The sequence below is a fragment of the Eurosta solidaginis genome, chromosome 4 (assembly GCF_040869045.1).
Source record: "Eurosta solidaginis isolate ZX-2024a chromosome 4, ASM4086904v1, whole genome shotgun sequence".
In the NCBI taxonomy this organism is placed as follows: Eukaryota; Metazoa; Arthropoda; class Insecta; order Diptera; family Tephritidae; genus Eurosta; species Eurosta solidaginis.
This window is the reverse complement of record NC_090322.1, coordinates 143,598,338-143,615,446: the sequence shown is the minus strand read 5'-3', so window position 1 is coordinate 143,615,446 and position 17,109 is coordinate 143,598,338. Positions and strand designations below refer to the sequence as shown.

At 37.2% G+C, this 17,109-nt stretch overlaps 2 protein-coding genes across 9 annotated transcripts in view; one reads left to right on the top strand and one right to left on the bottom strand.

Moving 5' to 3' along the window:
• The window catches only part of LOC137250425 (rac guanine nucleotide exchange factor JJ), a 215,473-nt gene that overhangs the window by 147,795 nt on the left and 50,569 nt on the right, over window positions 1-17,109 (top strand). The gene's annotated exons all lie outside the window — the stretch shown is intronic.
• LOC137248225 (uncharacterized) lies at window positions 6,787-14,668 on the bottom strand. 3 transcript variants are annotated; one of them, XM_067779103.1, is made up of 6 exons: window positions 14,512-14,668; window positions 13,943-14,116; window positions 13,640-13,866; window positions 8,443-8,623; window positions 7,258-8,372; window positions 6,787-7,192 (listed from the first exon to the last, which is right to left on the bottom strand). In XM_067779103.1, exons 5-6 carry the CDS (start codon window positions 7,585-7,587, stop codon window positions 7,073-7,075), a joined length of 450 nt encoding a protein of 149 aa, XP_067635204.1. In that variant the 5' UTR covers window positions 7,588-8,372; window positions 8,443-8,623; window positions 13,640-13,866; window positions 13,943-14,116; window positions 14,512-14,668; the 3' UTR covers window positions 6,787-7,072. The 3 variants fall into 3 exon arrangements, with proteins under 3 accessions (XP_067635204.1, XP_067635203.1, XP_067635205.1); XM_067779102.1 differs by having other exon boundaries at window positions 13,640-13,870; window positions 14,512-14,667; XM_067779104.1 differs by lacking the exons at window positions 13,640-13,866; window positions 13,943-14,116; window positions 14,512-14,668 and adding an exon at window positions 9,942-10,388.

Here is a 17,109-nt window from a genome sequence, read left to right as displayed (position 1 = left end):
TTCGCGTTCCTACTCCCACTTCCACTCCTCACCTAAATTTCCTCATGCATCTGTATATAGTATATTGAATAGCTGTTTCAAATAATTGCGGAGAAAAAGCGAATTTAAATTTTATATATATTTTAAAATAAGGGGCGCTATACTGTAATTTTTTCCGATTTTTTTCTTCTAAACCATCCTTGAACCATAACGAGCGGAACAAAAAAAATTATAAAAATCGATCAAGCAGATTTTGAGTTTTAGCGAGAGTATGGAACAGGAATTCCTTTTCATAAATACATTCTGAGGCGATACGAAGTTTACTGAGTCGGCTAGTTCCTAACATTTTTATCATATTTACTGACCTTTGAAACCTTTCATGGACTTCCAAAAATAGTTCGAAACCAAATTTAGCCAAATCGGTCAACCCGTTCTCGAGTTTTAGTTAAACTACCCAACAGTAATTAATAGACTACGCTATCTTCGTAAAGGTCTGGCTAGAGTCATTAGTCAATATGATAACTATTTATACAATTTTTTTTAAATATATGCATCAAAAAAATTACGCTAAAATATATAACAAGGGATATCAAGAAGCGTTAAAATATAAACTGTTCACCGTTCATAGAAATACTTAGAGAATAAAGTTCAAGAAGGTCTAGCTGGACGCATCAGTACGAATGAGGGTTAAATACATATAATTTTCAGCGCAGTTAGTCCTGTTGTGTTCTGCATCCGATAAGCACTAGCTCGGAGGTTGCTTTGCGTGACTGCCTCCAGGTTTGACAGAAAATTAAGGGAGGATAGGGCAAGAAAAAAAAAGAGAGGAAAGAAAAGAAAAGGGGAGGGAAAGGAAAGGGAAAAAGAAAATATGGGACAGGAAATATTAGAACTCATAGCAAAATTTTTTTTATCAAAGTGGAAACGTTTCATTAGCGACGAGTTATCGGTTTGTTATAAATGTGTTATCCCCTAGATACAAACGAGTTACCGATCGGTTATCGAAATGTATATAAATTTGCCTTCGATAACAAAAATTTTTTATCGAAGATTTATTGGTTTTTTATCGAAAAAATGTCGATTTATTATCAAACACTTATCGATTGTTTATCGAAAAGTTGTCGAAAAATAATGGATTTTTTATCGAAAATGTATGAAAAAGTTATCGATATATACTAGCAAAGTTATCCATTTTGTATCAAAAAGTTATCGGAGTATTAACGGCGTGTTGTAGATTTTTTATTGAAAAGTTAACGATTCATTATCGAAAAGTTATTGATATGTTATCAAATAGTTATCCAAAAGTTATAGACTTGTTATCAAAAAGTTATCGACCTTGTGTCGAAAATATATCGATTTATTAATTTCGGTCGTTTTATTAAGAAACAGATACAATAAAAAGTCAATAAAAAATCGAATACACATCTGCAACCCGTCGATAATAGACCAATAACTCGGCGATAACAAGACGATAATTCGACGGTAATATTTTCTGCATTTAATAGCCATCGTTTTGCAGTTTTGGAGCGTGTTATCAAAGCTTAACAAGCTTGGTAAAGTACCTAACCAGATATATTATGTTGTTAATGTTCCTCACCTGGAAAAGCTGGAGGTTGGTCCCGTAAATTGCACTAATTGATAAGAATTTCGCTCTGCTCTCACGCAACATTTGATTAAGTGCCTGGTATTTTTAAGCTTTATCAAAAGCTGTAAGCGATGTCGCGGTGCTGCCTTTTAACATTAAACAAACAAAATAAAACCTCTTGAAAATTTAAAGATCACCTGCTAATCTGCTTAAAAAGCTTGTATACACATTAACCTGGGTCGATTTGTATGGACGAAAGTTAACAGAGAAAGTTAATCGAGCCTGCGAAAAGAAATGGCGAAAGGGTCAATTTATCGACCAAAACACTCCCCAAAATCCAAAAAATATTTTTTTTTTTTTCAAAAAACTGTTGTAAAAACGTTGGCGATAACAGTTTTTTGAAAAAAAAATATTTTTAAGGTTTTGGGGAGTGTTTTGGTCGAAAAATTTACCCTTTCCCCATTTTTTTTTTTCGCAGGCTCCAAAATTATTTTTTTGGGTATGCGTAGTGGAACTTTATTTCCTGAGCCCAAATCCTATCGAAAAGTCGATTGCGCGATATCGGTTAATAAATCGACCTAGTCTAATACACATACATAAGCTTAGGTGCTTGTAAATGCTAAGTCATTGCAATGAGGGTCGTGCTCAATTACTAGTTTAGTAAGTGCCTTGTAATCATTACAGTGTATTAAAAAAGAAGTTTGACTTTATTTGACGAACTCCTATGACATATCCCAGAGATCATACTTATCCACGTACACCAAGTTGATGTGAATCGCAGCGACTCGCTCGCTGCACCAGGCGCCGAAGTCTCTTTTCCACAGCAAAACCAACACCACGACCAAATCTTTGGCTAGCAAGGCCCGATTGCCTTTACGTCTTGTCCCATCCATCACCTCTCCTATAGACCTGTAATCCGATGTTTGGGTTAGTTTTTTATTGGAAGTTTATTTGTTCCTAGCCCAGCACACTAACCTTACAAGGAGTTGGTTACAAATTAGTTATATATAGAGCCATTCGGTTGCTTGAAAGCAGACGCGAGCTTGTAGCCGGACTTAATAGAGAACACGCTTTCAAACCCTGCCCCTTCCCCATCCTTCAAAACTCCCTGACTTTTTTCCAAGATCACACTGATTGTCCCATCTTACATCCAGACTGTTCAATCTAGCCAGAGAGCACGAAAGAGAAAAAACTGGGATTGAACTTCGAAGTGTGACTAGGACTACATCTTAAGACAGTTCATAAATGTATTCAACCTTTTGGAATTGCTTTCTTATTAACATGTTTATTGCATTATAGTAATTTTATGACTTTGTTGTTTAACTTACGTCATCAGCAATTTGATATCAGAAACTTACAATCTCGTCCGAATTGTTGTTAAATTTTAAGTACTCAAATAATGTGACATCCGCTTAATTAAACCGTGTTTGATAACAAACTCTACTTAAAAGCACACCTCTGTTAGTACATATCTACATACGTAAGTATACTTTCGATTGTTGCAAACCTTAGCAGCTCACACTTGGTTTGTGCCAGCCGTGGGAAATTTTGTACAAGCTTCGTTATGCTGCATTAAAACAATAAAATAAAGTTAGCGAGTATATTTAAAACATATATCAGTATAAATAGTCTGTGCATTTTAGGTGATGTTAATAAACATGAGACAACTCAAAAGTATGTGGGCTTAGATTGCTTTCCAATTTTTAAACTTATTCATCATCATACGACTGTATTCTAGTTTAAAGAGATAACTCGGTTTTAATTCTATAGAGGGCTCGAACTTGTCAGAATCCACGCATTCCGTGCAATCCGTTGCAAGGGATCTAAAGTGGCCGAACCCAAACGTAGATGCAGAGTGGAGAAATGCGCGAAGCAGATGTAGTAAAATAGCCTTTTCACAGTTCCAGGCAGAATTAAAATTTGTCCATCGCAGGGAGCGTTTAGGATCCTACAAAGTAGCAGAGGAAGCACATAACTAAGGTCCGAGATGTGGTAGAAGCGGGTGGAAGGAAGTTCGGTCCGTTAATGTAAAAATCCTGATTTTAGGATGTAGACAATTCCCATTCCCAGGACTGCGAGGTAGGGCCTATGACTGCGTAAATACAGTTTGCCCTCCTAGAAGATTCAAGTAATGCCGACATGCCTGAGTAAAAAAGAAAGTCTCCTCAGAAGAAAGGTAAGGGAGATTTTTAAGCTGGAGAAGTTATCGGAAAGTGAATATACAAACCGGAAACAACAGAGCGAAAAGAGTCTCATGCATGGGAAAATATCAGTGCAAACATCGCATGCTCGGTTAAAGAAAATATTATCTATATCTCCCCTAGTCCCGTAGTGCACTGATAAAGAACGTTTCTTGCCAAACTTTTCCTATCGAGACTTTACGCAAAAGATCTGAGGAAGAAAATGAAGCGAACACTTTCAGGGTTGGTGGAAAAGGCCAAACTTTTAATTTAATCGCCGAACACAAATGCAATTTTTCCTGGTATGGCGCGAAGGGAAACGGTACGACTGTGAAAAACATCATTGCAGAACAAGCTCATTAGTGTAACACATTTTCTACTGAAAGCCATAGAAGTATTAGTAGCTGTGTATGATGTAAAGTCACTGCCCACGCCTCCACAAGGAGTTTCCGCGACGGTTTACTCTTTGGAAATATTCAGATTTTGTCTGCTATTTTTATACTGCAGGGAACCCCTCTTAGCTAAAGCCTTATTCATTTCGGTACCTTATATTTCTTATTAAATAAGACTATGGCTGTCTTTTGCACGTTATTGGTAAATCCGACGTCTGACGACCAAGCAAGTGTTTGTTAAGCGCTTGATCCATCCGTAAGCTAATTGTTGACCAGTCCTTGCCGCTAATGATGACTGAAACGTCACTTACATACCCTGTGTGTTAAACTGGTACTTTGTCTAACTGTCTAAGCAATTGGTGAAGCAAACCATGGCCTGTAGTGCCTTTGTTTACTGATTTCTTACATAGAAGCCATTTCGAAATAATTGTGTTGAGACCGTTTTGAATTACCCGTTTCAAAACATTGTTCAAAGCTTCAGCAATGTTCATGAAGGTACCTAGTATTCAGGGCGAACAAAAAAAATGATCCCGTTTGTGAACTTCGGTGTAGATCTTGGTTCCGCTGCATGTGAATATTATTATAAGCTTTTATGTAGTTTCACTTGGCTGTTGTTTGTAATCAAATTTTGCAAGTTAAATTTGATACACTACCCGGTGTCCGATTGAGCTGAAATGTTGCACGCATGTATAACTCTGATGACAATGCAACATTACTTTGCGACAATTCGATAAATTAATCGATAACAGAGTTATCGGTAAAGATTTGTGCTCACCTTGGCATAAAAGCCTAAGTCCTCAAGAAAGCAGGTAACTTCGCTTTGTTTGTTATCGCTAAATATTGAATACTTTTCTGCGCACTTGATTTTGTTTTACAGATTTTTAGCGATGGAATTTTAGCTAAGCGAAAGTTGGAATTTTATTTTAAAACAGAGCAGAGATCTGCAATGAGTAGTTGTAAACTGAACGCGACATAGGCAAAGTCACAATGAAATATGATTTTAAGTTAGTTAACACTGTTTGACACAATTTTATATGTTCTCTCTGTCAAAAAATGCTTCAACTAACTTAGTCACATTTTATTTCGATTGTGAATATGCCCCAATATATTCGTATAATGATATAAAAAATTGTGTACTCATACTCAGTCAGGGTTATTTAAACGTAGCGATTCGTGTCAGTAATTTGGTTGAGAGTCTTTTTCATCCTGACACCGCGTTAGCGTTGAACGCCAAAGATCTGACAACCGAAGACGCTGATATCCGAAGTGAAGCCACTTTTGGCAAACACATACCATATGTTTTCTCGAAAATCTGTATACTCATATGTATGTATATATTTCACGTTTTGTTGTTGCAAGAACACGTGAACATGTGTATGCACATATATACAAATTCATTTGAATGAGTTGAACAAAGCATGGGGTGCATTCCAAAAGCACAACTGCTGGCGAAGTTGATTAGTGAAAACTTCTTGGAAATTATATAGCCATATTACAGACGTGCTCAACTATACCATAACGATATACCGTCGGTTCGCGTAGACTTTGGTAACGATGACGTTCACATAATACAGCCTAAAGCTTGAAACACAATGCCCTGATGCCGCGAAATAAACGCGACGAACATCGCCTTGTCAAAAATAGAATCCCCATAATTACATGAAGGTGAACACAATGAACGCCGAGAGCGAAATTTACGCGACGTCATTTTGCGACGATAGATTTATTTCTATCGTCGCTGCCGAGTGATGACGACAAACATCCCAAGGGTTGCTGCTGTTCAATTTTTTAACTATAAAAAAAGAAAACATAATATTCAAAAACAATTTTTTTTTCTTTACATATAATTTTTAATTTAATTTTTTAACATCAAAAATGTTTGTTTGTTTTGGTAATTTCTTAACATTTTGGGCGTGTTGACTGCTAAAGTCAAGTGCTAAAGCAGAGAATTAAAAAAGTTTTAATTGTTTTCATCTTTGTTTCTTAATAATGGCCACTCTGAATAAACGACGTCAATTTCGCCCGGCATTGTGTTTTAAGTAGACGAAATGTCTGGGCGTAATTTGAAAAATATCATTGCCCGACGCGGCGTATATCGTCGTCGCTCGGCATTGTGTTTCAAGCATAAATCAGTTCAATTTCCTTCTAAATTTAATCACGGCACAGCTGAAAGAAGAATGCTCCCGAGTGTCTTGTCGTGGGCTTCAACTGTGCATAAAATGCAGGGAACTACTGTAGATCATGCTGTTGTTTATCTGGGCTGCAAATTACCCTACAAGACAGGTACCCGTTCCCTAATCGATTACTTAATCGTCATCAATAACTTGTTCACCAATTATCGTCTTAATGACTTTTACATTGCTGTACGTGTGACTCGCTTTCTCGCTCTTACCTATTGTGTTTTTGACATTCCTTCTCGCTCGATGTTATTTACATTTTTAAGTTACTTCATCAGTTATGTTTTCGTTATCGCTAACCAAAACATATGCAACAACAACAACACGGGTAACTGGCCTATCGGTTACCCGTATCGGTTACCTTCTGTCAAATCGCTTTTTCTGAATGAAACGCGTCCTTTATGTTCAGATAATATTTAATTATAAATTATTCATATATACAATGTTTTTTTACAATTTAAATTATTGCCTTATTACTCTAGCGAACTTTACATATGTGAATTTTTGTATTTATAAACTATATAAATACATTAACGTCTATTCATAGTCGTGCCCTTTCCGAAACCTTGCTTTGAAGTTCTTATTTTTCCTGCGCTGGTAGTGTTGCTCATCAGTTTGCAGTCATATTAGTTTGGTAGGTATAGTAACATCAGACGTAGGGAAATTAGGAAGCATGTCAGGAGTATCACCAGAATCCAAAGAAGCATGGTGATTCATTTCGTCACCTCCGTTTTCTTCCATATCCGGATTCATTCCATACTAGTCATTATAAATAGCTTGTAGATGCCACATAGGTGTAACCATACCCTCAAGATATTTCCGTTCAAATCTTGTGGTGTACACGTAAACTTGTATTTGTTCTAAATTATTCACCACATTCTAAACATAGAAAAGATGTATTAAGTATTTGCGTAAATACCATTGTGATTACAATATGGACAAACATTCAATTCTAAACTTTTCGTTGTTACATCAATTGTTTCAGCGTGTTGTACACGTAAATGAAAATTCATACTTGAATGTATTTTCGTCTTCCAATCGCATAATTTACATTTTAAATAATGACTATTAGGCATATGATAAATCTCATGGTCCAATAATTTGTTAAAGCTTGGTGTAGCTGCTTGAATATCACAAAATTTACATTTTGCACCACGTTCGTTATATTTAAATTGTAAATGTTCTGGTTTCTCTACACGATGCATAAAGTTTAGATGCTTTTTCCAACAATTTGCTGAATTTAATTGAAATACATACATTGGGCATTGTCTCATGATAAATTTTCCATAAATATACTGAGCATCTTTATGTAGGCTCTTTTCTTAACATCTAATTCTGGTCGTACCGGATATGACAGTTTTGCTTCAGGTTATAATCCACACTCATACTATTTTCAGATTCTGTTTCATAATTTTCATCATTTTCAACATTGGACTTTGCATCAACATCATTATCATCATCGTCATTTTTTGATAACTCTGTTTTAAGCTTCATATTTATCAAAGGTTCATCTTCCTTAGTATTAGAATTAGAAACATTGTCATCTTCGGTTAAGTTTTTATCAAGTTTAGCTTTTTTCTTAGGTTTAAATTATTTACTATCTGTACTAGAATTAATACCATCAACATTTTTCGTGGTCTGTTTGAGTTTTTAAATTTGCCAACGGTTCGCCTTTATCAGTATTAGAATCAGAATGGCCTTGGCCATCTTCACCGTGTTGCAAAGTAGGCGACACATGTTGGTGTTGATGCTTGCGCATATTGCGGATATGTTGGTGGTTCACTAGTCATTAATTGTTTAGAAGTTTCAACTTGTTGCGTTTGTTGTTGTTGTTGCTGGCTGATGATGTGGTGTTAACGTTTGTTGTACAATTTATTCGGGTGATTGCACATATTGTTGGTGTGTTATAGTGCTGGAAAACCTTCCGATATTGAAAGTCCTTGATTAGTGTAATCCCCACGTAGTGAACTACTCCTGTGACCGCGTCCGCGGTAACTATTACATCTGAAGGCGCTTAAGTTACAGGCATAGCTGACATCGCTTATATAACAGGTTGACTCTAAAGTAAAAACCAAAACAAAATATTAGAATCAGTGTTTATGAATAACATATTTAAAATAAGCTCTTACAACAACGTGATCGGTGGCTACATCCCCGTGAAAGTAGTGTGGTGTTCCTCCTTGTATAAACGTAGATACTGGATGTGCTCAACCGTGCAGTTTTCTTCTAATTTGAGCAAATGTATGTTCTTACAGCCACAGCTGGAATATTTGGGATATTTTTATCCTCACATCGTCAAAATCAAATTACCTAGAATGAAAAAGAAACTCATATCAGTAAGAATAGATTAAAAGTTTTTAATATAAGCCGAAAAGTGTTCCATAAATAGGGCTCCACACATAGCTCTTTTCCAAAGGCACAAGAGGGATTTCAGATAACTAGAATCAGGACCTGGTAAAGTAACTTCAAAGGCGATTTAGTCGCCACGCGCATTTCTCTACGCTCCCTTTCGGCATGCATCATCAATTTCGTCATTACTATAAAGGCCATCTTCCTCTCCAAAAACTCTGTTTACAGACAGTCTTTCGCCGTGAAAACGAGGGCAGTGAAATATTACATGTTCTGCGCTTTCCAATTCGGACGGACAGCTTGGACAGAAATGATCCTCCTCTATCCCACGCTTATGTAGATATTCCTTCAAGCCACCGTGCCCGCTCAATATCTGTGTGAGATGGTAATTTAGTTTGCCGTGTTTTCGCTCGTACCATTCCGCTATATTCCGGACTAGCATGAAGGTTCAGCGCTCTTTTCTCGAATCTTCCCGCCGTTCTTGCCACCTAACTATTGTTCGTGACCTTGCGCTTTTTTTAGCATCTTCAGATGGTCGGCTGAATCCAATGCCATACAGATCGGCCATTTCACCTGAGAGTAGATGTACTGGGATTTTCCTGGATAAAACATGGATCGCGTCGTCGGAACAGCACATGCTATTCGTATAGCAGTAATGCGGTAGGCTGCTAGTATATCTTTTTGGTGGACCATTTTAGATCTGTGCCATACTGGTGCTGCATATAATATTATAGAGCTGGTTACGTTGGATAATCGCTGACGGGTAGCTTCGCTTGGGCCGCCGATGTTGGGCATTATTCGCGTTAGGATTCCACTAACTCTAGAAACTTTGTCCCACACCGCCCTGAAGTGCTCCCTAAAAGTTAGTTTTGAGTCAATGATTACTCCTAGATATTTCAAGGAGGGCTTTGAATTTATTTGAAAATCTCCTATGGTTAGGACCAACTCATCCACACTCCGCCTTGAGCTCATCAGAACCACTTCTGTCTTATTGCTAGCCATCTCCAGCCCCGTGTTCGTCAACCATTCCGTTATCCTTCCCATGGCGTCATTACATAATGCTTGGAGCAGATCAAGTTTCTTGGCCACTGCTACTACGACAATATCATCTGCATAGCCGACAATTTCCGTGCCTCCGGGAAGGTCGATTTGTAGCACCCCGCCATATACCGCATTCCAAAGAGTTGGACCTAGAACAGATCCCTATCTAATCTATCTATCTATCAAATTATTCGGAGCAGGTACGGAACTTGTCTTGGGACACCCAAAGTGCACCCACGCTTCTCATGGCTCCAGCGGGTTAGCGGCTTCCTAGAACTTAAGCCACTTGCTGCTTCTAGATCTGACATCTGTCAGCTGGAGTCTTAGCCCGGCAAGCGCAGGGCACGAGCACAGAATGAAATCGATCGTTTCCTCCTCCAACTCGCACTTCCTACATCTGCTATCACTGACCAAGCCTAATTTAAAGGCATGTGACGCCAGAAGGCAGTGTCCAGTAAGAATACCCGTCATGAGTCTAGTCCACAGTTTAATGATAATAAAAATATAAGAATCAGTGTTTATGAATAACATATTTTAATTAATCTCTTACAACAACCTGATCGGTGGCTACATCGCCATGTAGGTAGTGTGGTGTTCCACCTTGTATAAACGTAGGTACTGTATGTGCTCAACCGTGCAAATTGACATTAGCAGTAACATTATTTACATAAACATAGCTTGGTATTTGTGCAGGCCTCAATATAACATACATTGGTCCAGTTCGGTGTGCACCAGCCACTGGTACAAACACTTTTGAATGCATAGCTTTCATATAGGATGGATGTCCAGCAGTGCTCCGGTTGTGCCAATATGTAATGGGCTGCTCCGTCTCTTGGTACGGCTGTATAGGTATAGGCGGGTGCAATGTATTACTAGGCTCAAGATCGGAAGGTACATAGATGGCTCGAAGACGCCAGAGGGGATTGGAGCCAGAGTTTTCGGACCCAGAACCAAAATATCAGTAACTCTAAAAGCACATCCGAGCATTTTCGAGCGGAAGTATTCGCCATAAGTTAGTGTGCTAAGCTGAACCTTCAGCGCTGATACCCCAATGAAACAATTGCCATACTCAGTCAGGCAGTCAGGTTCCACTAAAGGCACTTGCGGCGTTCGAAATAAAGTCAGCACTTGTCCTTCAGTGCGTAGAAAAGCTGAATCAATTAGGAGCACACAACGTAGTACTGTTGGCCTGGGTCCTAGGCCACAGGGGAGTGGAGGGCAATGAGCAGGCGGACTCCATGTTTAATTTGTTGCGTCTCTCCCACAAATTGTCAACCCCCCAGCAGATCCTTGCAGCGGGTCTGCGCCATACTCTCCTCTTCCGGGAAGTTATCGACCCCAATCCGGGTCCTTCTCCTGACCCCAGTACTGAGAAATGGGTTTGCTGCGTTTGCCTGAAAAAAATCTTTTTAGGACGGTCATATATATAAGGGCCTGAAATATTTCAATGAACTTCCTAATCACATAAAAAGTAGTAATAACTTCAATACTTTTAAAAAAAGTTTATTGGACCATTGTAAAAACCTTCCAATAAGATAGTTTTTTTTTTCTTTTATTTTTTTACATGATATACCGATACTGGAGCGCGAAAAGGGAATGGTAATAATGCTAGCAGCAAAATACAATGCATCCGGCCCTAAGAAAAAGAAAATCGGTCGCCACCTGTAACTCCAGACAGTTCCAACAACTAATTTCGCTGGAATTCGGTATTTCCAGCTGGTATTTACTGTTGCTGATCGGAATCATTCGCATTCCGACAGCATAAATATAACAATAAAATTATATAATGTGTAACAAAAATAACGAAAATAAGGCCAAATAAAAGTTGGAGCAAGGGGGATTCGAAACACGTCCTTTTCAACCTCCCATTATATGTTGAGCTGTGCTAATCGGAATCTTCATGCATTCCGACAGCGTCTTTACTAAACAAAGTTGAGAGGTGATTGGATACACTTATTTTCAATTTCCAACATCCAAAGACATGTTTAGCTGCATTGATCGGAGACTAATACATTCCGAAAGCTTAAAATACACATATAATTGAAAAATATAAGTTCCAAATTTTGTTGCCTTAAGCTGGGAGCACTGGAGGATTGGAAACCCGTCCTTTCCGACCTTCCTTAAATGACTGGCTCCCAGACTCGTCCCTTTGTCACGCTAGTAAATATGCTGATCGGAATCACATGGCATTCCAACAGCATATTCAATAGTAATAAGTGATTATAACAATGAATTGCACTTAGTAGTTTAAGTTTTAGGCCTAAACAGCCGTAATAATAAATAAATTAAATTAAAAAAATAAATACTCTTGTCAGTGTTTCACGTGCAAGGGATGGTTGCATCGGACAGGTTGCTCTGGGCTAGATTCCTCGTAACTTTTATAAATCTTTTGTGGCTCTTGTTGTTCACGGCCTCATTACATTATGAGGAAATACGGCACCTGAGAACACAGCCGTATGAAGCTAAAAAAACACAAGCATGTCTTCAGTGAACTCCACAAACAGGCGTCGGACCTCTATGCCGGTGATTCCTGTACTCAAAGAACAAAACTAGCAGAGGAGGAACGCACTCTCCCTAGGGAAACGAGAGTAGTCACTCTAGCTCAACTTCGAGCTGGATAACGTAACAGGTTAAACTCTTACCTATCCAGAATCAACCCCGACATACAAAACATTGTCCTGCTTGTAATGTGCCCCCACATGTCACCAACCATCTCTTTAACTGTATTGTGCAACCAACGCCTCTAACACTCCTCTCATTATGGCCCACCCCTGTTGAAACAGAAAGTTTCTTTGGACTCCCGTTAGAGGACATTGATGACAATTTGTGATCGGTCGCACCTATTGGATGGGGCGAAGCACTGCTACTACAACAACAGCAGGCGGACAACACGGAAAGAGAGGCAGCAACTGCATGACCCATCGATCCCGAGCTGTTCCTGCCAGTTGGCCCACAGGGGCATTTATTAGCAGAAGGGAGGGAAAAGAGAGAACACTGGCGCAATATTCCAGGCCTGAGTCAATCTAAGTTACTGTTAGGGGGTTACAGCACAACTCGATATAGGGCATTAATAGGCCTCTCAAAAAGATAACCTAAAAACCCCAACGGCTATTCTTACAAGACACTGTAGACTGAACAGTCACATGCAAAAGCTGGGTATAGTATCGAACAACACATACCGATTTTGTGATGGATCAGCAGACGGTGGACCATATCCTTCTAGATTGCGGCGCAATTTCAAGACGTAGGGCTAAGTTTATGGGCTCACCATGGCCAGAGCATTCCCACATTTAATCCCTCAAGCAAAGAACACTGCTGGGGTTCATCAAGGAAGTCGGCTAGGATGAGGTGCTGTGAAGGAGATGTGCAAGTCACTGTGCAATCCTCAATAAATGATCTATCTATCTACGTTCCGGTAACAAGCACCATTGTGGTACTAGCCCCTCCATCTCGGGAACTATTGATATGACTACATTAAACCTTCTAGGGATTGAATATTAATAATGCCGGCAATGCGAAAATCTGCTAAAATACACCATTCTCCATGGAATGCTCGATATATAACTTTCCACGTTTTGAAACAGTGATGAAAAGAGCAAAATTTACAATAATTTTAACTGGCTGTGGGTAGTAAGGTGTTGATGTCCTCTCTTGACGCAATGTAATGACAACTGCGATGCAGGGAAAATGACAAAAATCTTGCAAATCTACTGATAATAATTAATTTTTCCTCCCCTTCTATGCAGTTCTATGCATACATACATATGTAATTTTCTCTCCAAATGCTAATTAAAAAAATTAATTGGTTTTCACATGAACTTCGAACTCTGTCGTATTTGCATTCTTCAGATGATTATCAACAAAAGCATGACAAATTATCACTAAAAAATTCATACATGTTGCTTATATATTTAATATGGTAGCCAATTTACTTACCCTTTCTGGTGCGATGATTCCTGAACAATCGGGCCTGACTAGACGCGATTTTTTTTGCCTTAAGAGAGCGTGCTTAACGCGAACCCTATCATGTTTTGGCACAACTTTGGTGATGCAAAAAATCAAAGACATTTCTGCTTCTAATGCTTCTAGGATAGCAGCAGCAGCTCCCGGTGGCACCACATAAATAACAGTTGCATGCCGATCAGTTGCCTTTTTTGCTCCGGCTACCTATTCAATTTTAATTCACATTACATTATCTACTATTGCAATTTTTAATCACTACAAATCAATATAAATTACCGAAGCAAATACTGGCAAACCAAGATGCGTAGTTCCACCCTTTTTTAGGGAAATACATCCAACAAGTTTGGTACCGTATTCCAAAGCATGTTGCTTGTAAAGTACCTTGTTTTTGTAGATTTCGTTTGATTTTGGCATATTCTGAGCTGAATCGCAACCCGGCGGAGATGCTATCTATTAGAATAATATAACATTTTTTTTATTATTTAAAAATGCACATACGTATGAATGAAAATCAGAAAGTAAATAATGTTGTTGTTGTTGTAGCGATAAGGACACTCCCCGTTATCGACTTTGGTGGTCATTTGCCGGATGCAGATCGGGTACGTTCCGGGAACCATTAAGGTAGTAGCCCGACCATATCGGGAGCGATTTAGTTGACATAAAACCTTGTAGGCCATCCCGCCGATTCTATACAACTTAATATGGTAACGATTTAAAAGACGGTGCACCACCCAATTTTTATCAAAAATTATCAAACGTGGAATCAAAAGGCGCGCCTCGAGCTCCGTTTTTATTATTATTTGATATTTTTAAATTAGGTGGTGTACCGTCTTGTAAAACTTTACCCTTAATATTATTTTGGGCGAAGGCCGCCAACGCAAAAAGATGGTCTCTGCAGCAATATTCTTAATTTCCGTCACATGTCACAACTAAAAGCACAAGATATTTTTCGTTGTAAACAATTTATATTTTTTTTGCGTTTCAATGTTTTCCGGAATAATTAATGAACTGTCATTTCGATGACAGCATGAAACGTCGATGTGTTAGTGGAGAGCGAAAAAAGCTTTGAATGTGTGGGTGAACTGGTTACCTCCGTCTTGTAGGGTATTTGCTGCTGGTCAAGTTTATGTGGCTTTAAGCTGAGTTAGGTCTTTAGCAGGTCTTCGAATCGAAGAACTTGACTGTTCAAAGTTGACTTCGAAGAAACCTTGTAATGTTGATGCATTAAAAGAAATGGATAGCATGAGAAACGTTGCAAATAACTAAGTAAATATTACACAACTAATTTAATAATATTTTACCCTACTAAAAATTTAAAAAAATTTATATTTAAATTAAATTTAAGAAAAAAGCTTTTCTAAGAACAAGCTTTTATTACTTTTTAATAAAACGAAAATTAAAGAAAACAAATTTTTTTTTTAAATAAATGTTCTATAAATGTTCTAATAAAAAGCGTGTTAAATTTTGATGGTATAATTAAGAATATTTAGGACCTCCTTTTCTTGCTATATGCCCATTTAACGTATTATCTCCACACAGTATACTCCTATTTGAAAACGGGTTTTATGCATTTTAAAGCTTAGCTATGTGCAAGGGTTAATTTGGAAGGAATGTTAAGGAATCTATAGTAGTGGCATGGTAAGTGTCCAAAATGTGGTAAAAAATTATAAAATTGTAGATTACACAGCAATAAATCAAAAACTAAGCTCCCAATTGAAATATTTTTTACTTTTAATTAAACTTTGAAATATCGACTTTCGTTATGCATAAAAAAGTAGTTGATTCCTTTTTAATATAACCAGAGCTGTTCTCAACTCCTATACACTAATAGCGTTTTGTTTTTATTTTGCCCCGGAGAATAGGCACAGATACAAATTCACGCTTTTAATATAAAAAAAATAGTTTCATAGCACTCCCATATGGCCTCACATATAATTTCGATTCATATGAAAGTGTCTGAATTTCATATGAAAGCACTTCCATATGAAGTAGAGCTGCGAAAGTATCGATATTCGGCTTACTCGATATTTTCGATATTTAAGAGGGAGTATCGATATATCGCGATATATATCCAATTTTTCTTATGGTGAAAATCGCTTACTCAATTTAAAAGCAATATCAGGTATATATCAGACATTTATGTAAATACAATATGTACATGTATATATATATATTTAATTTGTCTTCATCACTTCGAAACTATCATAAAACACATTCTGCAAAGTTTTCCGCGATGGTAGCTTATACAGCGAAACGAGGGTATATACAAAGTTACAACACCCTTTGTCATTCACTATGGGAAAAGTCCGAACGTCTGCGTTGACTAAACCCTAGTAGGGTGCTGTCAAAAGCCTTTTTACGTGATCATGGATCTTCATAGGTTTTTTCATATAAAAATTAATCTTATTTGGCGAGCTATGTGAATCTAAATTTGCAGTTGTATGCGATCGTTCTAGATGGTGATACAAATTGGACGTATTACCACTAGTTTTATAAAATTTTTTGCAATAGTGGCATATTGCAAAATTATTACTGATTTTGTCGAAATGGATACATATACGAATACATGTATATATGTGTATGTAATATGAAAAAATAACGTAATTTTCACATTGAACTTCTGTAAGAATTTTTCAATATTCAGAGCCACAAACTTGTTAGGTTTTCATCTGAAATAAACACAAATCTGACGTTATGTATGTAATTTTATTTATTCATGTTTTATTTGTCTTACCATAGTTTTAGACGTTGGTAGTTCTGCTTCTAGAAAAAGGAATAAGAAATGGGAATACAGTACTCGATATTTAGAAAAAAACATCGATAATCGCACCATGAACCTAGTACTCGATGTATCGATATTTATATCGATACTTTTGCAGCTCTAATATGAAGCCAAGGCACTTCGGTTTTATATTAAAATTTACGCTTACATATTCACACAAAAAAATTTTTCTAAAATATTAATGAAAAAAATTTTTATACAGAATTTAACAATTAAGGGGACCCTGAAAATTCTTTGAACATATAAAACCTTTATTTATTTTTTTTTTATTTAAAAAAGTTTCAGTGTACATATAATTTTGTATAAGAAGTATTGTGTTTTGCACTACAATATAAACAAATTTTGAACAGCCCTGAATGTAACCAACACTATTTAAAAAAAATTATATTAAAACAAGTAAGAACAGGACTGAATGGGGCTGAACAATAATCTTATCCCGTTCGTAATCTCCGAATATTGGGATGTATAAGATAAGAAATATATAGTGAACAGATCTACATAACTAAACGATTTTTAAGATAAATATAAAATAAAAAACAGGTAGGTACTTTGTGTGAGGATGCAAAGTTTCATGTTTTTTGTGGTCTGCGTGTAAAAACTATGACTACGAATCACGTATTTCAACAATATATGACGTAAACGTAACTATTTAATGAATTTT